General features: G+C 27.9%; 5 protein-coding genes across 10 annotated transcripts; all 5 read right to left on the minus strand.

Moving 5' to 3' along the window:
• Positions 1-313: 313 nt before the first annotated feature.
• Positions 314-2,064, minus strand: LOC124431991. Of its 2 annotated transcripts, none has more exons than XM_046980438.1 (3): positions 1,906-2,064; positions 884-1,647; positions 314-739 (listed from the first exon to the last, which is right to left on the minus strand). In XM_046980438.1, exons 1-3 carry the CDS (start codon positions 1,934-1,936, stop codon positions 515-517), a joined length of 1,020 nt encoding a protein of 339 aa, XP_046836394.1. In that variant the 5' UTR covers positions 1,937-2,064; the 3' UTR covers positions 314-514. The 2 variants fall into 2 exon arrangements, with proteins under 2 accessions (XP_046836394.1, XP_046836397.1); XM_046980441.1 differs by having other exon boundaries at positions 884-1,757; positions 1,906-2,040.
• A 472-nt stretch (positions 2,065-2,536) lies between these two features.
• Positions 2,537-4,286, minus strand: LOC124431992. The gene is made up of 3 exons (XM_046980442.1): positions 4,131-4,286; positions 3,091-3,752; positions 2,537-2,996 (listed from the first exon to the last, which is right to left on the minus strand). The coding sequence occupies exons 1-3, from the start codon at positions 4,159-4,161 to the stop codon at positions 2,760-2,762; spliced, it is 930 nt and encodes a 309-aa protein (XP_046836398.1). The 5' UTR covers positions 4,162-4,286; the 3' UTR covers positions 2,537-2,759.
• A 1,841-nt stretch (positions 4,287-6,127) lies between these two features.
• Positions 6,128-11,949, minus strand: LOC124432026. 3 transcript variants are annotated; one of them, XM_046980518.1, is made up of 5 exons: positions 11,807-11,949; positions 11,468-11,709; positions 10,714-10,761; positions 10,283-10,568; positions 6,128-8,158 (listed from the first exon to the last, which is right to left on the minus strand). In XM_046980518.1, exon 5 carries the CDS (start codon positions 8,154-8,156, stop codon positions 6,570-6,572), a length of 1,587 nt encoding a protein of 528 aa, XP_046836474.1. In that variant the 5' UTR covers positions 8,157-8,158; positions 10,283-10,568; positions 10,714-10,761; positions 11,468-11,709; positions 11,807-11,949; the 3' UTR covers positions 6,128-6,569. The 3 variants fall into 3 exon arrangements, with proteins under 3 accessions (XP_046836474.1, XP_046836475.1, XP_046836476.1); XM_046980519.1 differs by having other exon boundaries at positions 11,468-11,700; positions 11,807-11,947; XM_046980520.1 differs by lacking the exons at positions 10,283-10,568; positions 10,714-10,761; positions 11,468-11,709; positions 11,807-11,949 and adding an exon at positions 8,831-9,573.
• LOC124432028 lies at positions 11,861-14,251 on the minus strand. Its single transcript, XM_046980521.1, has 3 exons — positions 13,811-14,251; positions 12,679-13,343; positions 11,861-12,307 (listed from the first exon to the last, which is right to left on the minus strand). The coding sequence occupies exons 1-3, from the start codon at positions 13,857-13,859 to the stop codon at positions 12,014-12,016; spliced, it is 1,008 nt and encodes a 335-aa protein (XP_046836477.1). The 5' UTR covers positions 13,860-14,251; the 3' UTR covers positions 11,861-12,013.
• Positions 14,252-14,951: 700 nt separating this feature from the next.
• On the minus strand, positions 14,952-16,922 carry LOC124432064. Of its 3 annotated transcripts, XM_046980588.1 has the most exons (4): positions 16,769-16,922; positions 16,146-16,601; positions 15,922-16,004; positions 14,952-15,461 (listed from the first exon to the last, which is right to left on the minus strand). In XM_046980588.1, exons 1-4 carry the CDS (start codon positions 16,797-16,799, stop codon positions 15,234-15,236), a joined length of 798 nt encoding a protein of 265 aa, XP_046836544.1. In that variant the 5' UTR covers positions 16,800-16,922; the 3' UTR covers positions 14,952-15,233. The 3 variants fall into 3 exon arrangements, with proteins under 3 accessions (XP_046836544.1, XP_046836543.1, XP_046836545.1); XM_046980587.1 differs by having other exon boundaries at positions 15,922-16,601; XM_046980589.1 differs by having other exon boundaries at positions 15,922-16,601; positions 16,765-16,914.
• Positions 16,923-20,628: the final 3,706 nt, after the last annotated feature.

A 20,628-nucleotide genomic window follows, 5' to 3' on the forward strand; every position in this document is an offset into this window, starting at 1 on the left:
ATTATTATTCTAATTTATGACATTAATAGAAAATCAACGATTGGAGTTGGAAGAGTTTAATTTGTTTGACTCTGTTCTTTCAGCATGAAGGTTCTTTCACGTTACTTATAATACATAATTCGACTTGACCTTGTCGAATAATTTCAATCAACTCGTTGAGAGAAGAGACAAGAGAAACGACGATTTAAACGAATTTATTAAGAATTTTTCAATCTTCTACTTTAATGTCGTAAAATTTCATAATATATTTGTCGTAGGACATTGAACATTTTCTAAGGATATATAGGTATAATGAAATAATTTGACGTTAATATAATCGGTTTAATTATATTTAATAACTTGTTCTTGAATATTCTTCTTCAAATCCATCGATAATAAATTTGTTAACCTAATAGAATAAATTGGCAATCTATTTTATCGATAATCGGATATATTAAGAAAAAGTTTTCTAATTGAATATTAATTGACTACGGATATATGCGTCAAAGATTATAAATCGTCTGAAGGATATGCATTATATGATATAATTATTTTGAATCATTTCGTCACTTGAGAAATTTATTATAAATGGATTTGAAAATGTGGGAAGTGGACCAGTTGCTGGATTAATACTTTTCAATTTGATTTTGGTAAGTTCGTAAATCATCACGAGTTTCGAAATCTTCGATTTCGTCGTTGTCGTCGTAAAACTTTCGAAGGATTCATTTTCTTGAACACTTATTCGACTGAAGGACGATATCTATGGGAAAGAAAAAAAAAAAAAAGAAAAAGAAATTTGAAATTAAGAGGAATGGTAATTTTTGTTTTTGTTTTTTTTTTTTTTTATTTATTTAATTCGTGCTTTAAAAAAAAAAAAAAAGAAAAAGAAAAAATGAACACTCACCACTTCAGACTTGTCGTCGCTTTCTATTAACCAACTCACATATTCTTTGGCAAGAGTACATCTTTTTGAATTTCGAAATTTATCGATAATCAGATTGATGTCAGTAGATTTTTTGGGCACACCGATTAACGTCAATTTTATTTCATCAAGATCGTCAGAAATTGAATCCTTTTCTTCTTCTTCCTTATCTTCTTTTTCTATTACTTTTTCTATTACTTCTTCCACTTCTTCTTCTTCTTCTTCGTCTTCTTTTTCTTCTGCAGAGAAGGAAGAAGAAGAAGAAGAAGAAGAATGATCCTTTTCTTTCAAAGTGATATTAAAAACGGTATCACATTCTCCAAGAGTACAATTTTCTTTTTTGACAAACGGGATTGACGTTATCAATTCTTTACCAATATTAACACCTACATTAAACTGTGTCGCCAAATAATATACCAATCCCAAATATTCGATGTCAAACGGAGCTTCAACGATCATTTGCTGGACGCCATTTTCGTTGAAATCAATTTGGAAACGTTTATCTATAGTTATGTCCTCACTCGTGTTACGGTTGTTTAACATGTCAATAATAGAATATTTCATTGTAGAAATACGACAGAGAATACTCTTTTCATTTATCGAACGACATCCCATGGCGCCATTTAAATCAATCCTCAGCCATTCGTCTACTCCCTTGTTGACTATGGTTGTTAATATGTTTGCTTGATAATTTATTTCCGGTCCATACTTCCATATATCTATTTCCGGTAGGGCGAACTGTGTCGCTAAATTGAAATTAAATGCTTTTTGTTTGTTTGTTTGTTTGTTTGTTTTTTCTTTGTCGTTTAATTTATTATTATCTATTTATATATTTTTTTCTTTTTAAATATAATACCTATACCGAAGCGTTTATTATTTGTTTTATATAATTATTATGATACGATATATGTATATATATATATATATATATATGTGTGTGTGTGTATATAACTCATGCTATGACGATTAGAATGATCGTAACTCGATTGATTAGCTTTACTGACCTAAGAAGAATGGGATTACCGTCAGGTTCATGTCTCTGTCTTGGTATGGAGGTACTACAGTGATTTAACGTTCTTCTTGCTCACGAATCTGCTTTTATATACGGTCGGTTAACTTATCATTAAGAGTTAGGATTATCACGTTGTCGTCTTGGTCATTCTTGTCATCAACAGTATCATTTTAGGATGACGCACGTTTTACGATCAGAGCACTTCTCTAAATTTCTTTATATCAGTCTCATTTTAACAAGTGGACAACATTGTTTTAAGCTCTTTACAGAAGAATTCGTCACGCTTTGTCGGATCTCTTATGTCTCTTGGACGTAGGTATAGAGAGAACCTTTTTTTTTTTTTTTTTAAATTGATACCTAATTTTTTAACCTGAATCTTTTGCAGATACTTTTTGGAGTATTCAGTTTCAATAATCTTAATTGGAGCATCGATTAAGAGATCATCGTGTTTTATTCAGGTCATTAAATTAATCGATTATTATTTTCACTAACAAATGATTACCTTGATTTGATTTATTAAAGTAAAAAGAAAACGAAAGAAAAAATTACAAATTTAACAAATTATTGTATTATAAAAAGACAATATAATTGAATTAAGATTGAAAAATAATAATAACAAAGAAAACGATTAATTATTATATATTATATAATATAAATATTTTCGATATCATTGTTTTAAAAAGTTTATAGAAAAGAATAATAGAATTTAGAAAAGGAGATAGAAGGAATGAATGCGAGGAATATAAAAGACTAAATTCTTGTTCTTTTTTTTTTTTTGCTGCATATCAATGTGTTATTTCTATTCGCAAGAAGAAAAAAGAAATGAATTTTTCTAATTAATAATAATTACATATCGAAATGATTGGATTCAACATTTTTATGTAAATAAATAATATCGGTAGCAATATCGGTAGGAAGTGATAGATCTTCTATGCTCTTTCCGATCTTCTCCAAACGGACATTGATCACTTGCCGGAAAACGGAAGTATATGGATCGTGATCGATAATCAACGATTTACCTTCGATTATGGTAGAACTTTCGAAGGAGTTCCCGCAAAAATGTATCTCACTGTACGATGATGCCTGAAACGTTGAAAATATTTTATATATATATAAAAAAAAAAAAAAAAAAGGAAAAAGCCTAATTAAGGATGAATTTTATTACTTCGATACTAACCACCGTTAAATTAACCGTATTGTTGATCTCGATCGATGAGACTCGAGGAGATCTCTCGCATTTTCTCACGTTTCTTCTTTTTCTCAAAATGATCGTGTCGCCCAAAAAATCGTCGAAAATCGTACGAATTTTGTAATTATCGTAGTAATTAGTTATAGTAAAATTTTTCTCTTTGCATGGGAATTGGGCTACCGTGAATAGTGTGTCGCATCTACCGCTCGTAGAATTTTCTTTATCCATAAAAAACACTGACGATCTGTGTGATCTTAAATCCGTACCAATATTCAATTGGCTAACGATCAATTTGATCAAGCCGTATTCACTTTCGTCGATTTTCGTGGGCACACGAATGCTATCGACTCCGTATTTATCAAAATGTATTTCGAACATTTCCTTGGTTGTTTGTATTCGATCGAAATACGTGTCGTGTTTCAAATCCAATATAGATATTTTTTTTTCCAAAGAACACGTAAGGATATTCGTGTTTTTCGCTTGGCACTTCATGACCGACGTTAAATTCAAATTGTAAATTGCCGGTTGATTTTTTTCCGCAGATGCTTCGTAATTCATGTTGACGAAATAAGTGTATTCCGGTTGATAATAGCTGCCATTTATTTTCCAATTGTCGGTTTCATTGATCACTGATCCGAACGACGTTAATACTGTGAACAAAGATTGCCTGTTAAGATTTTATTACGACAACGACGATTCTCTTAATAATTTTGACTGATGGAAAATTTTAGATAATTTATTTGATTATAAGTGACAGTTTTATTTATTTTCTTTTTTTCTCCTGATAAAGAATTCTAACGTTAGAATTATATTTTAAGGCACAGACCGATTGATTATATTAATGTAAATAAAGTTTATTTTTTTTCTTTATATATATATATATGTATATTAAGTGTGGATTATCGATTAAAGTGAATTTTCAAAAAGATTATTTTCGAAAAGATTTACTATTGAATGGGGCTGAATAGGCCTGAGCAGAGGAAGGGCGGGGTTGGTTGATAAGAGGGAGAAAGAGCAAAGTTACCAACCTAAAAAATACGGTATTACCACGAAATCCATGATGGAATAGAATCGTAGAAGAAATAAAGATGGCTTCCCTTCTCGTTCAAAGTCCCCGTGTAGAGTGCGATGCAATCTGCAATATACTGCTCTACCACCATAATGCCTATATACCTTTTTATCCCATTAAAGCTCATTTCCGTTTTGCACTCGTTGCGCAATCGTCAACCTACGAGGTCATTTTCGTCTCACTCTACCGTATTAAATTATACTCTTTATGGTTAATATTTATTCCCTTTATTTATGTTACTTTTAATTTCGGCATATTATCTATTATTCTATTTGAGAAATTAAAAAATAATCGATCGATCTGACAAAAGACAAATTAATTTATCTTGTCGTATTTACAAAAATTAATTGTGATTAGAAGGATCGTTTGTATATGTTTTTTTTTTCTTTTTTCCTTTTATTAATTCGTAAATAATAAAATTGGATATTGACCTAATAAAAAATTATGTTACTTATTACGTATTTATCAGATTAGCTTTGATAACGATTGTACATGTACACAGAATGCCTGTACTCTTATATAAGTACATATGTACGTATGTGGGAAATGCTTTGTGATATGATTTCAATCTGGATGTGTGTCAAAGTTCAAAGTGTCAGTGCGTTTGGCATTCAAGGTTGAAAGGGTTAAAGGGTTGAAAGGGGAGGAGAGAGAGGGTCTTTCGATTGGCACCAAACGATATTTCGACCATATTGTTTGCCGTTCCCCGTTCATATGGTGTTTGTTTTGGTTTAAAAGCTTCAATCGCAAACCCTTTTCGTAAACCCTTCGTTGACCCTCAAAAGGAGCTTTGATTAAATTTCAGGCTGAATAAATACTTTTATGCTTTAGGCAGGATCGCATCTATCATTAACGCGCAAGCTAAAGCAACATTTTTAAACATTACTGTTTATATATATATAAATATATATAAAATATTAAAACCAATAACTTTTAATTATAAATTATTTTTTCTTTCTTTTTCAATTTAAATTTAACAATTTATTATTATTATTTTTTTTTCTTTTTTAAATACACATATATATATATATATATATATATATATATATATATATATATATATATATATATATATGTGAGCATCACGTACACACAATGCTGTGCCATTGATATTTTATTCAAATGAATTATTATGGAATTATTATTTTGAAAAATGTTGACTTTAAGAAAAAAAAAGAATTGAAAAAAAAAAAATAAATAAATAAAGAGGTCAAGGGCCTCGAAAAGTATAAATGCGTCACTGGCCATTTAGAAAAAAATGCGAGTGAAAAATTTCCCGCGCTCGATCGATATCGAACCAGGGAATGACCTGCCCTCTACTATGATTTCTTGTGTACTATTATGCGTACTACTTACGAGCAATCAGCTGATTCATTCGAGCTTCTTCTTTTCCATTCATGTGGATGCACGTTCAATACTTTGTGTGGTATTAAGTGATTTGGGTAATTACTTTTTATAGTAATTCTTTTTCCTCTTTTGTTTTTTTTTTTTTTTTTCTGTAATAAATATGATTGATTATTTTTAATGGTAATTTTGTTCGTTTGTTTATTATTATTTACTTTTCGCATTTCGTTCGTAAACGTTGTTATTATTTTTAACCATAATATATTTTTGCTGTTTTATTATTATTATTATTATTGTTATTGTTGTTGTTGTTGTTGTTGTTGTGATTATTATTATTTCATATCTGTGATTTTTTTTTTTATAGGACAGAAGACATGATGAATGATTATTTTTAACATAGAATAATTTTTCATATTTATTATTACATATATATTTGTTTCCATACATTTGTTTCCATACATTTGTTTATAATATAAGATATAATTGATTATTTTTTATAATCACTGTCTTCATTATTGTTATATATTAGACATATTTAAAATACAATTTTTTAGATGTTTCACATAGATATACATCCAGAATATATAGATATAGATAAATAGACAAAATAGATATGATTAGACGTATATTATCTTCTTTTATAAGATTTTTCTGATATAACATTCAGGTACATTTCATTTCATCATTAATTAACATCGAACAATTATCACATCATTTTCCTACATCGAGAAAATAAATAGATTCTTTTTTTTTTATATATTTTACGATTATATAGAATATAATAAACATGTAATAAATAATAATTTGATGACACAAGGATTCACATGAGCAAAATATATCGAAAAATATTTTCTATGGGGATTTGACAATTCCTATAATTTCGTGCAGGTACTCTTGGAGGTTTCTTTTGTTTTTGTTTTTTTTTTGTTTTCTTTTTTGTTTTCTTTTTTTTGCTTTTTAATTTTTTTTTGTCTTTTTTGATTGACACAACAATTTCCTTTATATATTTTTCTTTTGTTTTTTTTTTTTCTTTTTTTTTCTTTTTTCTTTCAAATTAATCCTCATCGCTCGAATATTCGTCGGATTTGGAGGTGTCATTGGTATCGTAAGAAAAATATCGATCGATCCTTTTCAAATGAAGATCGATACATTCTTCGTGATCGTATTTTACGGAACGTGATTTAAAATGGCAACATTTCATCAGATTCAAACCAATTCGTACATTTATATTGGTATTGAGAAAAATAAATTCTGTCATTCTAATGACTTTATCAAAATCAAGTCGTTCGCAGCAACAACCAATTTTGCACATGGCCAAATCCTTCAATTTTAATCTGCACATCGCGTCTTTCAATAGAACGAGACCTTTGAAAAGATTTTCGTAAGTTGGCCTGGTATAAAAGTATTTTTTATAAACAATATGAAATATATGCATACGCGTTAACGGATTAAGGGATCTAACGATAAATGGAATATCCTTATCGATACGAATCATCGAATTGGAGAACAAACATATATCACGCATATAATTTCTAACGTATTTGTGATGGGAATAAAAGTTTGACGTGATCACGTGTGCAAATGGTATGCAAAGTTCCAATGGATTAGTTTTATCGACTGTGACCTTGGGATTGCAAATCTTTTGTAATTTTTGATAATTAAGATATTGCTCGTACGAGAATGTACTGCGCGGATAAACGATATCGTGATAAAAATATTCATCGATGTACCAACTGAAATAATTCAATGAATTCTCTTCGATCTCGTGTATGCATTTGTTAAATAAATTTTTAGAAATTTGATCGATCGATGAATTGTCAAAATAGGAAGTATATATGTTCGAATGAAATGGTACGACGCAACCACGATCAACTGCTTTGAACCAACTGTCATCATTATTCAAATCATTTTTAGTATTATCATGTCGATTTTTCCTTTTCGATATTTTTAATGCTTTCGGTTGCCAGAACATATTGATTATCGTACATTCAATAACTTCTTCGCTTTTAGCGCTCGCTCTGGTTAATTTTTGAAAATTAATATCTAAAAGAATATCATTGTAACTCGTTATAACGTGATCGATGCAAGCTTCCAATGAATGACTTTCAATATGGAGGTTTTCAGCTAATCTGGATAAAAATGAATCGATAATACCACAGTCGTCTTTGTTATCCTTACTCATTGACCTCTCACTGATCGCATTACGTCGGTTTATATTTAACGAACGTATGAAATATCTTCGAAATCTTTCCAATCGATTAACTTCTTCATTTCGTTCAATTTTTTGATTATTCTTTACTCCTGGTATCTTCCAATATTCTTTCGAGCGAGATGCCAAATCCTCTCCCGACGGATAAAATCCACTTTGATTTTTATTCAATCTCAAAAAATTCACTATCTTTTTTTTATGCAATATTATAGATCCGTCTAATATGTTCAATCGTATCAATAAGATCGTCATGTATAATGGATATTCCCTTATCACCAATCTCAGGACACGTTTCAGAAAAAATGAATATTGACAGAAGAAACATATTTTCTTCTGATGTATCTTTTTGTTATTTATATATGCCAATTCGATGTCACTTTCGCTTTCCTTCTTAACACTTTTCTTCTTATTATTTTTATCCTCGTTCGCCATATCTTAAAAAATAAATAAATAAATAAATAAATAAATAAATAAATAAATAAATAAATAAATAAATAAATAATAGTAATAATAATAATAAGAAGAAGAAGAAGAAGAAAAATAATAATAATAATTGTTTCATCCTTGAAATTATCTAATCGTTTGAAAGAAAAAAATCGATTAATTTGTTTAAACTATATAATACATCTAGATGTATTAATTTCTTTTTATTAATTTGAAAATTATTTTTATAAACATGACGATTATTTTAACATTGATTTTACGAATATTCATCAATCTTAATGGATCTGTTTTCTCTCGTAATATATTACAAACAAATATAACGATTCACAAATTTTATATTAATTTTCTTCAAATATTATTCACAAACACGACGATTGACAAAATGAATTTTTCAGGTATATACATATGAAAAAATTTAATGTTAACTTTATTGAAATATTATTATCGAGATATAATTCAGATATTTATTTTAAGTTGCCATTGACGCCACCATTAATCTTTTCGCGCGATTTTATTGCGAATATAAAAAAGGAAAAAAGGACAAAAAAAAAAAAAAGAAAAAGGGGAAAAAAAAGCAGAAAAAAAAGAAAAAAGAAAAAGAATGAAACAGCTTAAGTTAAATCGACATAATTCACAAGACGAAGAATTAATAATTGCACTACCTTTGATAAATTTGATACGATGATAGATTTTCTTTTAAACTTGTTCGTAAGAGACGATGAAATCTTGATTATCACCGATAACAGACAAGTATGAGTCTACAGGTGTTACAGTGCTTCTGTTTAATCGTGCCAGAGGAATATATAGGTGGGAGTATTTTGATAACATTCGGAATCTCGTGTTTCTCTATCCCTACTCCAATCCCTACTCCCATAGAAATTAGCCACCTGCATCCACTTGCCGTTGAATGGTGGTGGTACGTTCTGCCTATGGTAGACGAGTTTGAGAGTTTTGCCACATCCCTTCCCAACCAGGGTGAGCCTGTATTTGTTCGAGAAATCTTTGGTGGTAGGGGTTGGGATGAATTGCGCCTGTCCGTTCGTACACGTTTTCACTTATGACGATGATGCTTTAGTATATATAAATTCGTCAAAGCTAGCGAAATCTAACAATCCTTTTTTTCTAGAAAAAAAAAAAAAACAAACAAAAAGAAAAAAGAAAAAAAGAAAAAAAAAGTAGGTGGACGGAATTTTTTCCAGCACCTCCTTTCTTTCTTTTGTTTTTTAATCTCCACCTCCATCAACAAATCCATCGATAAAAATTCGTTCGCTATTTTCTTTATACACATTTGACATTGAACTTTTACCCTTCATTTTTTTTCGTCTTTCTTTTCCTTTTTTTTTCTTTTTTTTTTTTTCTTTCGCTTCGATCGAAATTATTTCTTCTTCAATAATTACTATAATATAATTATAATTTTAATATCGTATTAATTTCTTTGTATATATTTTAATATCGTGATTTCTATGTATATATTTTAAAGAACATTGATTTGTAGTTTTATCGTTTTCTTTATATTTTCTGCAGAATTTAAAAAACTTTTCTTTCCTTTTTTTAACATACATATTTTATAACTCACATAATCGTACAATTATTCTATATAATTATTATATATATATATATATATATATATATATATATATATTTTTATAGAACGTTTTGAATCTTTCTTCTTCTTTTTCTTTTGTTTTTTAATAAATATATACGTATATATTTTGTTGATAGTTTCAATCTATATAATTCTATCTAATCGTGGATAAATCTAAGTATAATTTGGAAACGACAAACAACATCGTGAGCGCTAAAGCTTGTTCAAGATAACTTCTAACAAGATGAGACCAATCGTAAATACATTGCTTTAAGCTAGTCTAAAGGATTATTCCAACTTCGTTAATTACGTTTATTAAGCGAACTCGAAATGCTACTGGTTGCGTGATACGATTAACCTTGGAACCTGGCAAAGTTACTTTTCAAGGGCAATGATAGTAATGTCAAAATTTCAATTGTTTAAAATGACATAAGATATTTGAATCAATATAATTATCGTTTCTTCAAGGATAGAATTGTCTTAAATTTGTTATTATCCTAAGAAGATCTAATACTTCGACGTAACTTACGTCTGATTTAATGATCATTGTAAATGATCTCTTGACAATAGCTCTGTAGATTATCAACAAAACGTATCAAAACAATAATCAGTATAAATATTAGTGAAAACTGAATTATAAATTATAGGCGATAAGGTTTTAGTAGAATTCACGTTTCTCAATATCAAATGTAATCTTCTGATGTGATTAATCCGTTCAATCCTTTCGACGTTCTTGGTACTATCATTAGAAATCGTTTCTGAAGAAAATCTTCTTTTGTTTATGACTCTTTGTTTATTCTAATGGTCGAGGATATCTAAAAAAAAAAAAAAAAAAAAAAAAAGAAAGAAAAATAATATAAAGATAAAAAAGAAAAATAAAAAAGTTAATTCGTAATATTAAAAAAAAAAAAAAAAGATATATAAATAAATATTAAATTAATGAAAAGAAATTTTTTTTACCAGATCCATCCAGATTCTTCGATGAATACTTATGAATGGTAGAAAAACCTAAGAAATAAATAAATCTTTTTGAACAGTTTTCAGCATTTATAATCCTTTCAATAATTATTTCATCATTTTCATTAAGTATAGATTTGAAACGTCGTAACTCATTGGTAACCAGTAACATCAATTCAAAATTGTTTTTAATATTATCCACATTTTCAAACTGTGTACCCTATTATAAATATTAAATCAAAATCGCAATGATCGATCTTAAAAATTTTCATCGTTTCAATTTGGGTATCTTCTTCCAATTCAAAGCTAATCTAAAGATGACTGATAACAAATTTAGTTACATTCAATTTTTAACTTGGTATTGTTTCACTTACAACAAGATTTTCTTTATCATCAGAATTATATTTTATTTCGAATTGTTCGTGATCGATTTAATTTTAGAATTTATCAATTAATATTATAATTATATACATACATACACACACACACACATATATATATATATATATCATTCTTATTTAAAAAATAATAATTAAAATAAATAAAAATGATATATATATATATATATATATATATATATATATATGTATAATTAATATGAAATAAACAAAAATTTATTTAACAAATAAAAAAAAATTAAAAGTGTCAAATGATATTAATAATTATTTATACATACATACGTACATACATATATATATATAATATATATATATATGTATATATGTATTTTATCTTCAATCAATGTACATATACGTACCTAAAAGAAATGGAATGATGGACATTTTCATCGTTATCACTCGAATTAACTGAGACATCCACTGAATGATTCTCCATTTTATAAGACAGATTAGCCGATAAAACAATTTGAAAACAATTTCATTAACTAACGTTTTCCGCATAGATCGTGATCCTGTCTCCCCTAACGTCTGATATCAGATTAATCAGAGGCGTAATAGAGTATATTATTTTCCGACTCATGCAATCAGTCAGCTGAAAATTCTAATAAATTTCTAAGTACACATTGTTAAATCGAGATATACGATATGATCACATCTGTTAGATACGATCTAATGATTTGGAATATTTTAATTAATACCTTAAATCGATATATTATTATTTATATTTCGTCGAAATGATTTATAGACGAGTGTCGATAGTCAATATAATCGTACGTTTATTTAATTTGTTTCTATTTTTTTTTTTTCGTTTTTTTGTTTTTTTTTTTTTGTTTTAATAGTAATCAATCGAACAAATCGTCAAGATTAATTAACAAATAATTCGACATTCGTTGTTCACGTGTGATTTATCGATTTTCAATATTTTCCATTAGAAATGATTTCTCCTTCCTCTTCTTCTCCTCGTTCTTCTTCTCTTCGTTCTTATCCAAACGTCGTGGTTGAATCATAAAGTTGACCGATGTGGCATCGGGAATCACAGGTATATCGTTTACCGGTGCCGATATAGTTTCCAAATTTAATTTAATCTTCTCGTGGAGCGTGAAATTTCTAGTTTTATCTTTACTAGTTACTAGAAATTCATTGGTCGTATATGAAGTATAGTTTGAATCGGATATAATTATACGACTCATCGATGATTTCTGTAACGACAAATTTTCCCCATAAAAAAAAAATATCATACACACATATGTATATATATATATATATATATATATATATATATATATATATATATATACATATATTGTTAAAATGTAATTGTAGTAATTGTAAAAAGAATTTCATCAAGACTCATTGTCATTAGATTAAAAGATTGTTTTTGTATAAAAGTATAATACAAAAAATATATAAACAAATAAATGAGTATTAATTTTATTTGTTATCTATGAGAAGGAAAAAAAAGAAATTGATAAAAAATTTGTATGAGAGAGAGAGAGAGAGAGAGAGAGAGAGAGAGAGAGAGAGAGAGAGAGCGATAGAGAGGGAATATATACGAATCACAATCGCTTACTATAACCGTGGTGACGTCACGAGGCAAATCAGTATAAGCAGATTTGCTCGCAAAAAAATATACTCCGTGTTCGCAGTCATCGATGTTCCTTCTCTTTTCAATGTCAAAAAATTCCGAAGTAACTTTATTTATTCCATTCATTGGTATTATTTCAAATTTTTCATCCTTCCATCGATTGTCATAGGATAATCCATGATAGAGCTCGATTTTGGTTTGACACTTCCCTAAAAATGATCTTTCGATTGCCGTGAATATTCCATCTTGTTTGTTTCTAATATCTACACCGACGTTCAATTGATTAACTATAGATCGTATCATGTCGATTGTCCATGGTTCCATATTTTTGGTAACGATTAAATTTTTAATTCCATTTTCGTCGAATATAATCTCAAAGGGCTCGTCGTCCATCCAAAGATCTTCGACCGTTTCACGTGCCAATTCGTACAGACCGTCCTCGTAAATTTGCATTTTTGCCGCTTCGAAACGACAATTCAAAGTATCCGGTACTCGTGGACGACATTTCAATGTACTAACAGCGTCGAATGCTTTAACATCTTCACCAGCACATGGATGACCTCCAGCTTTTTTTACGGTAATGATTTCTACACGATAAGTGTATTCGGGTCCATGTAGAAGCGATTCGATGTCGACCGAAATACGGCTCGCTTGAGAAAAATTAAATAATAAAATATTGTTAGAACAATATTGAAGAATAAATTTGATAGAATCAGATGCGATATACTCGTGGGAATATAATTTAACATTTATTATATATATTAAAATTTTTAATTTTAAAATTATATATACGATGTCGTTTACTTTTATTCGAATTAAATGTTAATTTAATAAAGCAAACATATGTAATAAATATATGTTATTATTATTATTTAGATTTTTAATAATTAAATGAATTTTATAAGATTCATTATGTATATATATATATATATATATATATATATATATATATATATATATATAAAATTATTATATAATCTTATTATATAATATTCTATACTTTTTTACTCTTTTTTAAATAATAATAATTATATAAAGTAAAGAAATAAAAATTGTATGAAATATCGATAGATTTTAATAGGATTTTCAATAATGATGAGAATTTGTTAGAACTTACCTAGAAAAAATGGTAATAGCAACAAGGTAATCATGATGACGTACACCATGCGACTGCATTTAAGCTTCTCTCGTTCGCTCCTCTTATACCTATCACCGACAATCTACCCTGTTGACCCCTTAACGCGCTGTCATTTAATTAACCCTATACCTATCTCTCTATCTTTCTCTGTTCCTTCCCCCTCTCTCTCTCTCTATCTCTCTCTTTCTAGGAAGCCAAGCTGATAATATGTAAACATCGACAATTTTATAATTTAACTGAATATTGTCGAAATTTCATCAAACTAAATTACACGCATCCTTATCAGTTACATTTATCTATCACCTAATCGTTAAATCATCTCTTTTTTCGATTTTTTCTTTTCTTTCTTTTTTTTTTCAGTTTTAATTACATTAATTTTTGTTAATTTTCTATTTATTATTTTGTTTTTATCCTTCCAAATTATTATTATTATTATTATTATTATTATTATTATTATTATTATTATTATTAATTTATCTACTTTTTCAAAATTAACCGATAGTAATTTTCCTTTATTTTTTTTTTCCTTTTCCATTCCTCTCTCTCTCTCTCTCTCTCTCTCTCTCTCCTTTTATATTGATAATACAAATTAGAAATTATTTCTGATATTTAGATTATATCGTAAATTAAATCACATTTATACAATCTTATAGACTAATAATTTAAATATATTTTTTTTTTTGTTGTCAGCCAATCAATTTAAAATTAATATTTAATTATTTAATTTTTTTCACAATTAATTCATATTAATTTTTGTTAATTTTTTTTTTTTCGCTTTTTTATATCGATTAGAAATAATTTGTAATATATATTATGTTGTGCGTAGATGGATTTAATCTCTCATTCCCTCTCCCTTCTTCCTCTTTCTCTATCTCCCTCTTTCTCTCTATCTCTTTCTCTCTCTTTCTCTTCATCTCTCTCTCTCTCTCTTTCACGTTTCGATTTCCATGTCAGTGCTTTTGGAGGTAACTTCGTGAAATCAATAAATTATAGTGGTTGGGGTTTAAGCTGTCTCTTTGAATACGTAACCTTGACTATAACATAGAATAAAATCATATTAATAATAATATCGAGTTCTCGTTTATCAAACTAATCGTTATTTTTTAATCGAAGATATTTCTTTTTTTTTTTTTTTTTTTTGATTTATTAATACCTTCCTTTTCTTTTTTTTTTTTTTTTTTTTTTCTTTTATTCCTCTTCATCTCAAAACGTTTCACCATCACTTTTCTTTTATTAATCTATTTAGAAACAATTCGAGATGGTATCATATATTTCGTGTATATATTGTACGAAATATTGTTTTTCTTTTTTTTTTCTCTTCTTTTTGTTCTCTCTCTCTCTCTTTTTTTTTTTTTTTTTTTTTTTTTTTTAATGTCATATAAGATAATATATTTAACAAATATTAATTTATCTTGTAATTCGATCGAGTTTTCACGATGGTATCGATGGACGTCGGATTTTCAATCCATTTTGAACTACCTTGCGCCGGATGAATGGAATCAAGTGATAAATATATATGATCGAGAACATTACCGAGTTTTTTGTGCTCTTGATCGTATATATCAACGATATTTAATGTCTCGGTGGTGAAACAATTTTTCGTAATCCTCGTATTACTTTCCGATGATATCTAAAAAATTTATTCGATTTAATAATTATAATCATTCGATATAATATTAATAAATTATAATGACGAATTTTTGATATCTTTTTATCTTTTTTTCTTTTTTCTTCTCTTCTTTGTTTTATAATCAACGAAATTATAATTATTATTTATTAGAGTTAACGTTATCGAATGAGAATTCTTTCTCTTTTGTAATATTTATAATAACAATAATAATAATAATAATTATTATTATTATTTATTAATGACAGATAGAAAAATAAATTATTAATAAAGAAGAAAGAAGGTAAAAAATAAATTGACGATGCGACGAAAAAGAAATAATTTTACTACCTGTCAATTTGATCGATAGACGTCAAAAAAAGAAATCATTCGTTCCAATGTTGTTATCACAAAAAAAAAAAGAATAAAAGAAAAAGAAATGAAATAAGTTTAAACTAATTGATTTAGATGAAATAATTCTTACCAAACGATCAGTGGTGTTTTCAAAAATAATATTGTGAATATCCCTTCCAATGAAATAATATAGATCAGTAGGAACACATTGATCTAGAACAATTTGCCTCTTGATTCGTATAACCTCGTTGTCATTCAATTTCGAATTGTTTATTAACTCCAAATCGAATTTTTTATTATCGCAATGATTATTAATTTTCGATCGAAGTATTTTGTAATTGGCCGGGCACTCACCCATAAAAAAAATCTGTTTCTCTTGAAAATTATCATCCCTTCGATCTAAATTGATTCCAACGTTAAGTTGATTAACGATCGTTCGAAACATGTCGATTAAAATCTGATTAACGAGTTTGTCATCCTTTTCTACAATATAATTATAGATCCCATTTTGATGAAAATTGATTGCAAAATTATTAACACTGAAGTCAAATCTTTCGTAGGTGATGTTCCTTGCTGGTAATGCTCCTTCACGATCGAACCTTTTCGACGACCATTTACCAATTTTGACATCCTCGAAATGGCAAACCAAATAATTGACTTCTCTCGGTAGACATTTCAATGTCATTAGTAAAGCTTTACCCAAGTAACGACCTTTTTCCTTTTCAAGATCCGAGATTATGCTCCAATGTACAGAAAATGAATATTCCGGTCCGTTGTACCAAGCATCATCGTTGATTATCAAATTAGTTGCTGAAAATATATATATCCATATATATATATATATATATATATATGGATACTTATATCGTGGACTTATTTTTTTTTTCCTTTTTTCTCTTTTTTTCATTTGCATCAAACAAACGATAAAAGATATGCAATTGTTAGAAATAATTAATTGGATTTTGGACCTTACCGACCTAGGAAAAATGGTATCAGAATGAAGTTCATGGCGGTACTGTCTATAAATAACGTCCGTATTGCTCAACAAGTTCCTTTTATATACTCGGCAAATGGCATAGATGGCTTCACAGTATCTCACAATTTAATCCAATCAAATGCATCGCTGATATCGTTTAAATAATAATACTTATTCTTTTACCTTTTGATAAACGAACGCACATATAATTTTTTCATATTTAGAAAGAGAAGAAAAAAATAAAGAAAAAGAAAAGAAAAAGGAAAAAAGAAAAACTACGTATGCATTCTTATCTAACGTTAATACGTAACATTCGTATTTTATTTCTCAAGTTTATTAAGATGATTATTATCAACGTCGAAGAAAATAATTCAAGAAATACTAATCGCTCGATTAAAATGACGCGTTCGACTGAATAAAGAACAGAATAATAATAATAATAATAATAATAATAATAATAATAATAATAATAATAATAATAATAATAATAATAACAACATAATAATCAACACACGTGTTGAAGATTGATTCGAATCGACGTAGTAAGATTTATCACGTGATTCTCTCTCTCTCTCTCTCTTTCTCTCTCATAAACTACCGAGTACACTTGACCGAAGGCTCGATGCAACGAAGTAATCGCGATGACCTTGATTCAAATACTCTATGCACACTACGTTCAGGTATTATAACCAATTACCTCCTACTACATTAAACGGAAAATTATGTCAACAGTTTGCTGTTGCTAGTGGCACCTCATTGCAACTGCATCTCGTTCAAGGTCATAACTCGTAGATTTGTGAATATCGACAGTTTTGGTCTAACCCGCTAACGCTATTGTTAAATCATTACGTCAAGTAATATTTTACTTGATGAGAAAGAATTGATAATTTTAAAAAATTTTTCGAATAAGTCTTTTTTTACAGTGAGAATGATGGTGAGAAAATTTTTTCTTACGCCTTAAAGTATGCAACTATTTTTACAAAGAGGTTCTTTAAGCCTGATATTATGCAACCATTCATACACGAGATTTATATGAGGCCTTGCAATATGCAACCCTTTATACAGACGTACTGTACGTCTTGCTATATGCAACCTTCTATACAAGAATTTATTTATTTATTCTTTTTTTCTTTCTTTTATTCTTTTCTTCTTTTTCTTGATTATTGTTATCAATATTATTAATAGAACTGGAGATTATCGCAACGTCAATGAAGATTACATTCTTTTATTTATTTATTTATTTATTTATTTATTTATTTATTCTTTTATATTATAAATCAGCATAATCATACTTTGTGGCAAATATAAGAAAAGAAACTTTAGATTGCATGTTCGGTTAGTTGTTTTTAGGAAGTCATTGCGTGTTTTTCTTTAATGACTTTTTAATATTTATTCAAATGATAATTTATTCGTGAAGTATTTTCCTTTTATACCGAGAAATTTTCTATCGTCATTATAAATTACGATTCATGAATCTTTATCATAATTTGTATTCCTTTCATCTATAGTCTTGTTAATATCTTCCTTTTTTCTTTCTCTCTCTCTCTCTCTCTCTCTCTCTCTCTCTCTCTCTCCTCTCTCGTTACATTCAATTTTTCATTATATACGAAATAATGAAAAATGATAATTAGGTGTCGGTATGTTTTTCTTTTTTTTTTTTCTTTTATTTTTTTCTCTCGAAGCCAATAAAACAGGTTTTTCATCATCAACTATCGTTAATTCGTATTTCCTTTTTCTTTTTTTTTTTATAAAGCATCGTTATATTACATTTGTACATTTTTATTTTTTTATATACGTTATAAAACAATTATTTACAAATAGGCAAGATAATTAATAATTTATTACATTTATTACAAATATTGAAACATACGATCATTCAAATATCAATTCGAATAAATATCTTATCTTTTTTCTGTTAATTATTTATTAACAAAATTAAAAAGAAAGAGAAGGAGAAACGATACAAAGAGAAAAACAAATAGAAAGGAAAATAAAGAAATAAAAATATTACAAAAGTATCGAAGAAAAACGATTTATGGTTTTAGATAAGAATATAATCGACTCACGAGTACATTGTCTTATCATAGTCACACTAGAAATTACTTATAGAGATTAAAAGTCTCTTAACTACGTACTTAATATTTTTTTTCTTTCTCTCTCTCTCTCTCTCTCTCTCTCTCTCTTTCTCTCTCTATCTGTTTCTTTCATATGTATACATATTTTTAAATTACACCGAATATCTGCTTTTTCTTTTTTTTTTTTTTTTGTCAAAGAAAGAAAGAATCACTAGGAATTCTTACATCCAACTTTGACTTTTTCTTTCTTTCTTTCTTTCTTTCTTTCATTCTTTCTTTCTTTCTTCCTTTCATTTATCTTTTTTTCTGTCCTTTCGATCAATTATTTGTAGAAATGATACGAAATTTTCTAATTGGTATTACTTAAATTTGAGAAAAAAAGTAGAGAGAGAGAGAGACATAGAGAAAGATAGAGGTAGAGAGAGAGAGAGAGAGAGAGAGAAAGATAGAGATAGAGATAGAGAAAGATAGAGGTAGAGAGAGGGAGAGAGAGAGAGAGAGAGAGAGAGAGAGAGAGAGATAAAGATAGAGAGAGGTAGAGAGAGAGAGAGAGAGAGAAAGATAAAGATAGAGAGAGAGAGAGAAAGATAGAAATAGAGAAAGATAGAGGTAGAGAGAGAGAAAGAGAAAGATAGAGGTAGAGAGAGAGAGAGATAAAGATAGAGAGAGGTAGAGAGAGAGAGAGAGAGAGAGAGAAAGATAAAGATAGAGAGAGAGAGAAAGATAGAAATAGAGAAAGATAGAGGTAGAGAGAGAGAAAGAGAAAGATAGAGGTAGAGAGAGAGAAAGAGAAATATATATATATAAAAAGAGAGAGAGAGAAAGAGAGACAGATATGTATATATATATATATATATATATATATATATATATATATATATATATAGAGAGAGAGAGAGAGAGAGAGAGAGAGAGAAATATATATATAGAGAGAGATAGAGAAAAAGAACATAAGAGAAAACTATGAAGTAAATATGAAGTTTCGTAATTGGAATAAGAATAATGATAATTATAATGAGAGATCCTTAACCCGTGAAATAAACGTAAAAAGAAAAGGAAAGAAAGAGAAACAAACAAAAAAAAAAAAATGTTACAAGACATCGGGAAAAACCCATTCGTCGTGAGGAATCATATAGAACATCGTAATTTCTATCGAAATTTTTAGTTATCGATTTTGTAAATGTTTTATAATGTAAATGAATTCAATAAATGTGATTTAATACGCCAACTCGACTATGAGACGATTTTCGTTTTTATTTTTCTTTTTCTTCTTTTTTTTTTCATTACCTATGTTTTAAACAGATTAATCTTCTTTTTCTTTTCTTTTCTTTTTTTTTTTTTGTTCTATTAATCCAAGCTCTTCAATGGCAGGACTCAGGACAAATCGCGTTTGGATTATTTTATACGCAAGAGACGTGAGAAAAGATTTCTTTTTGTTTCTTCTTCTTTTTTTTTCCTTTTTCTCTTTTATTTTTTTTCTTATTTCCTTTTTCTTTTTCTCTTCTTCCTTTTTTATTCTTCTTCTTCGTCTTCTTCTTCTTCTTCTTCTCTCGGCGTCGCTCGACCTTCTGGTATTTCCGTTCGCTCATACGTATGATTGCATGCTTAAAAATGTTACTTTATTCTTATTGTTACAGAACGTATACATAAGCATGTGTATGCATATACTAAAGTATAATGAGATGTTTCCTATTTCTTCGATTAAATCAAATTCGAGTAATTGATATAAGAAAAAAAAAAAAGAAAAAGAAAAAGAAAAAAAAGAATAAATAAAAGAAAGATCAAA

Source organism: Vespa crabro, chromosome 23 (assembly GCF_910589235.1).
Source record: "Vespa crabro chromosome 23, iyVesCrab1.2, whole genome shotgun sequence".
Lineage (NCBI taxonomy): Eukaryota > Metazoa > Arthropoda > Insecta > Hymenoptera > Vespidae > Vespa > Vespa crabro.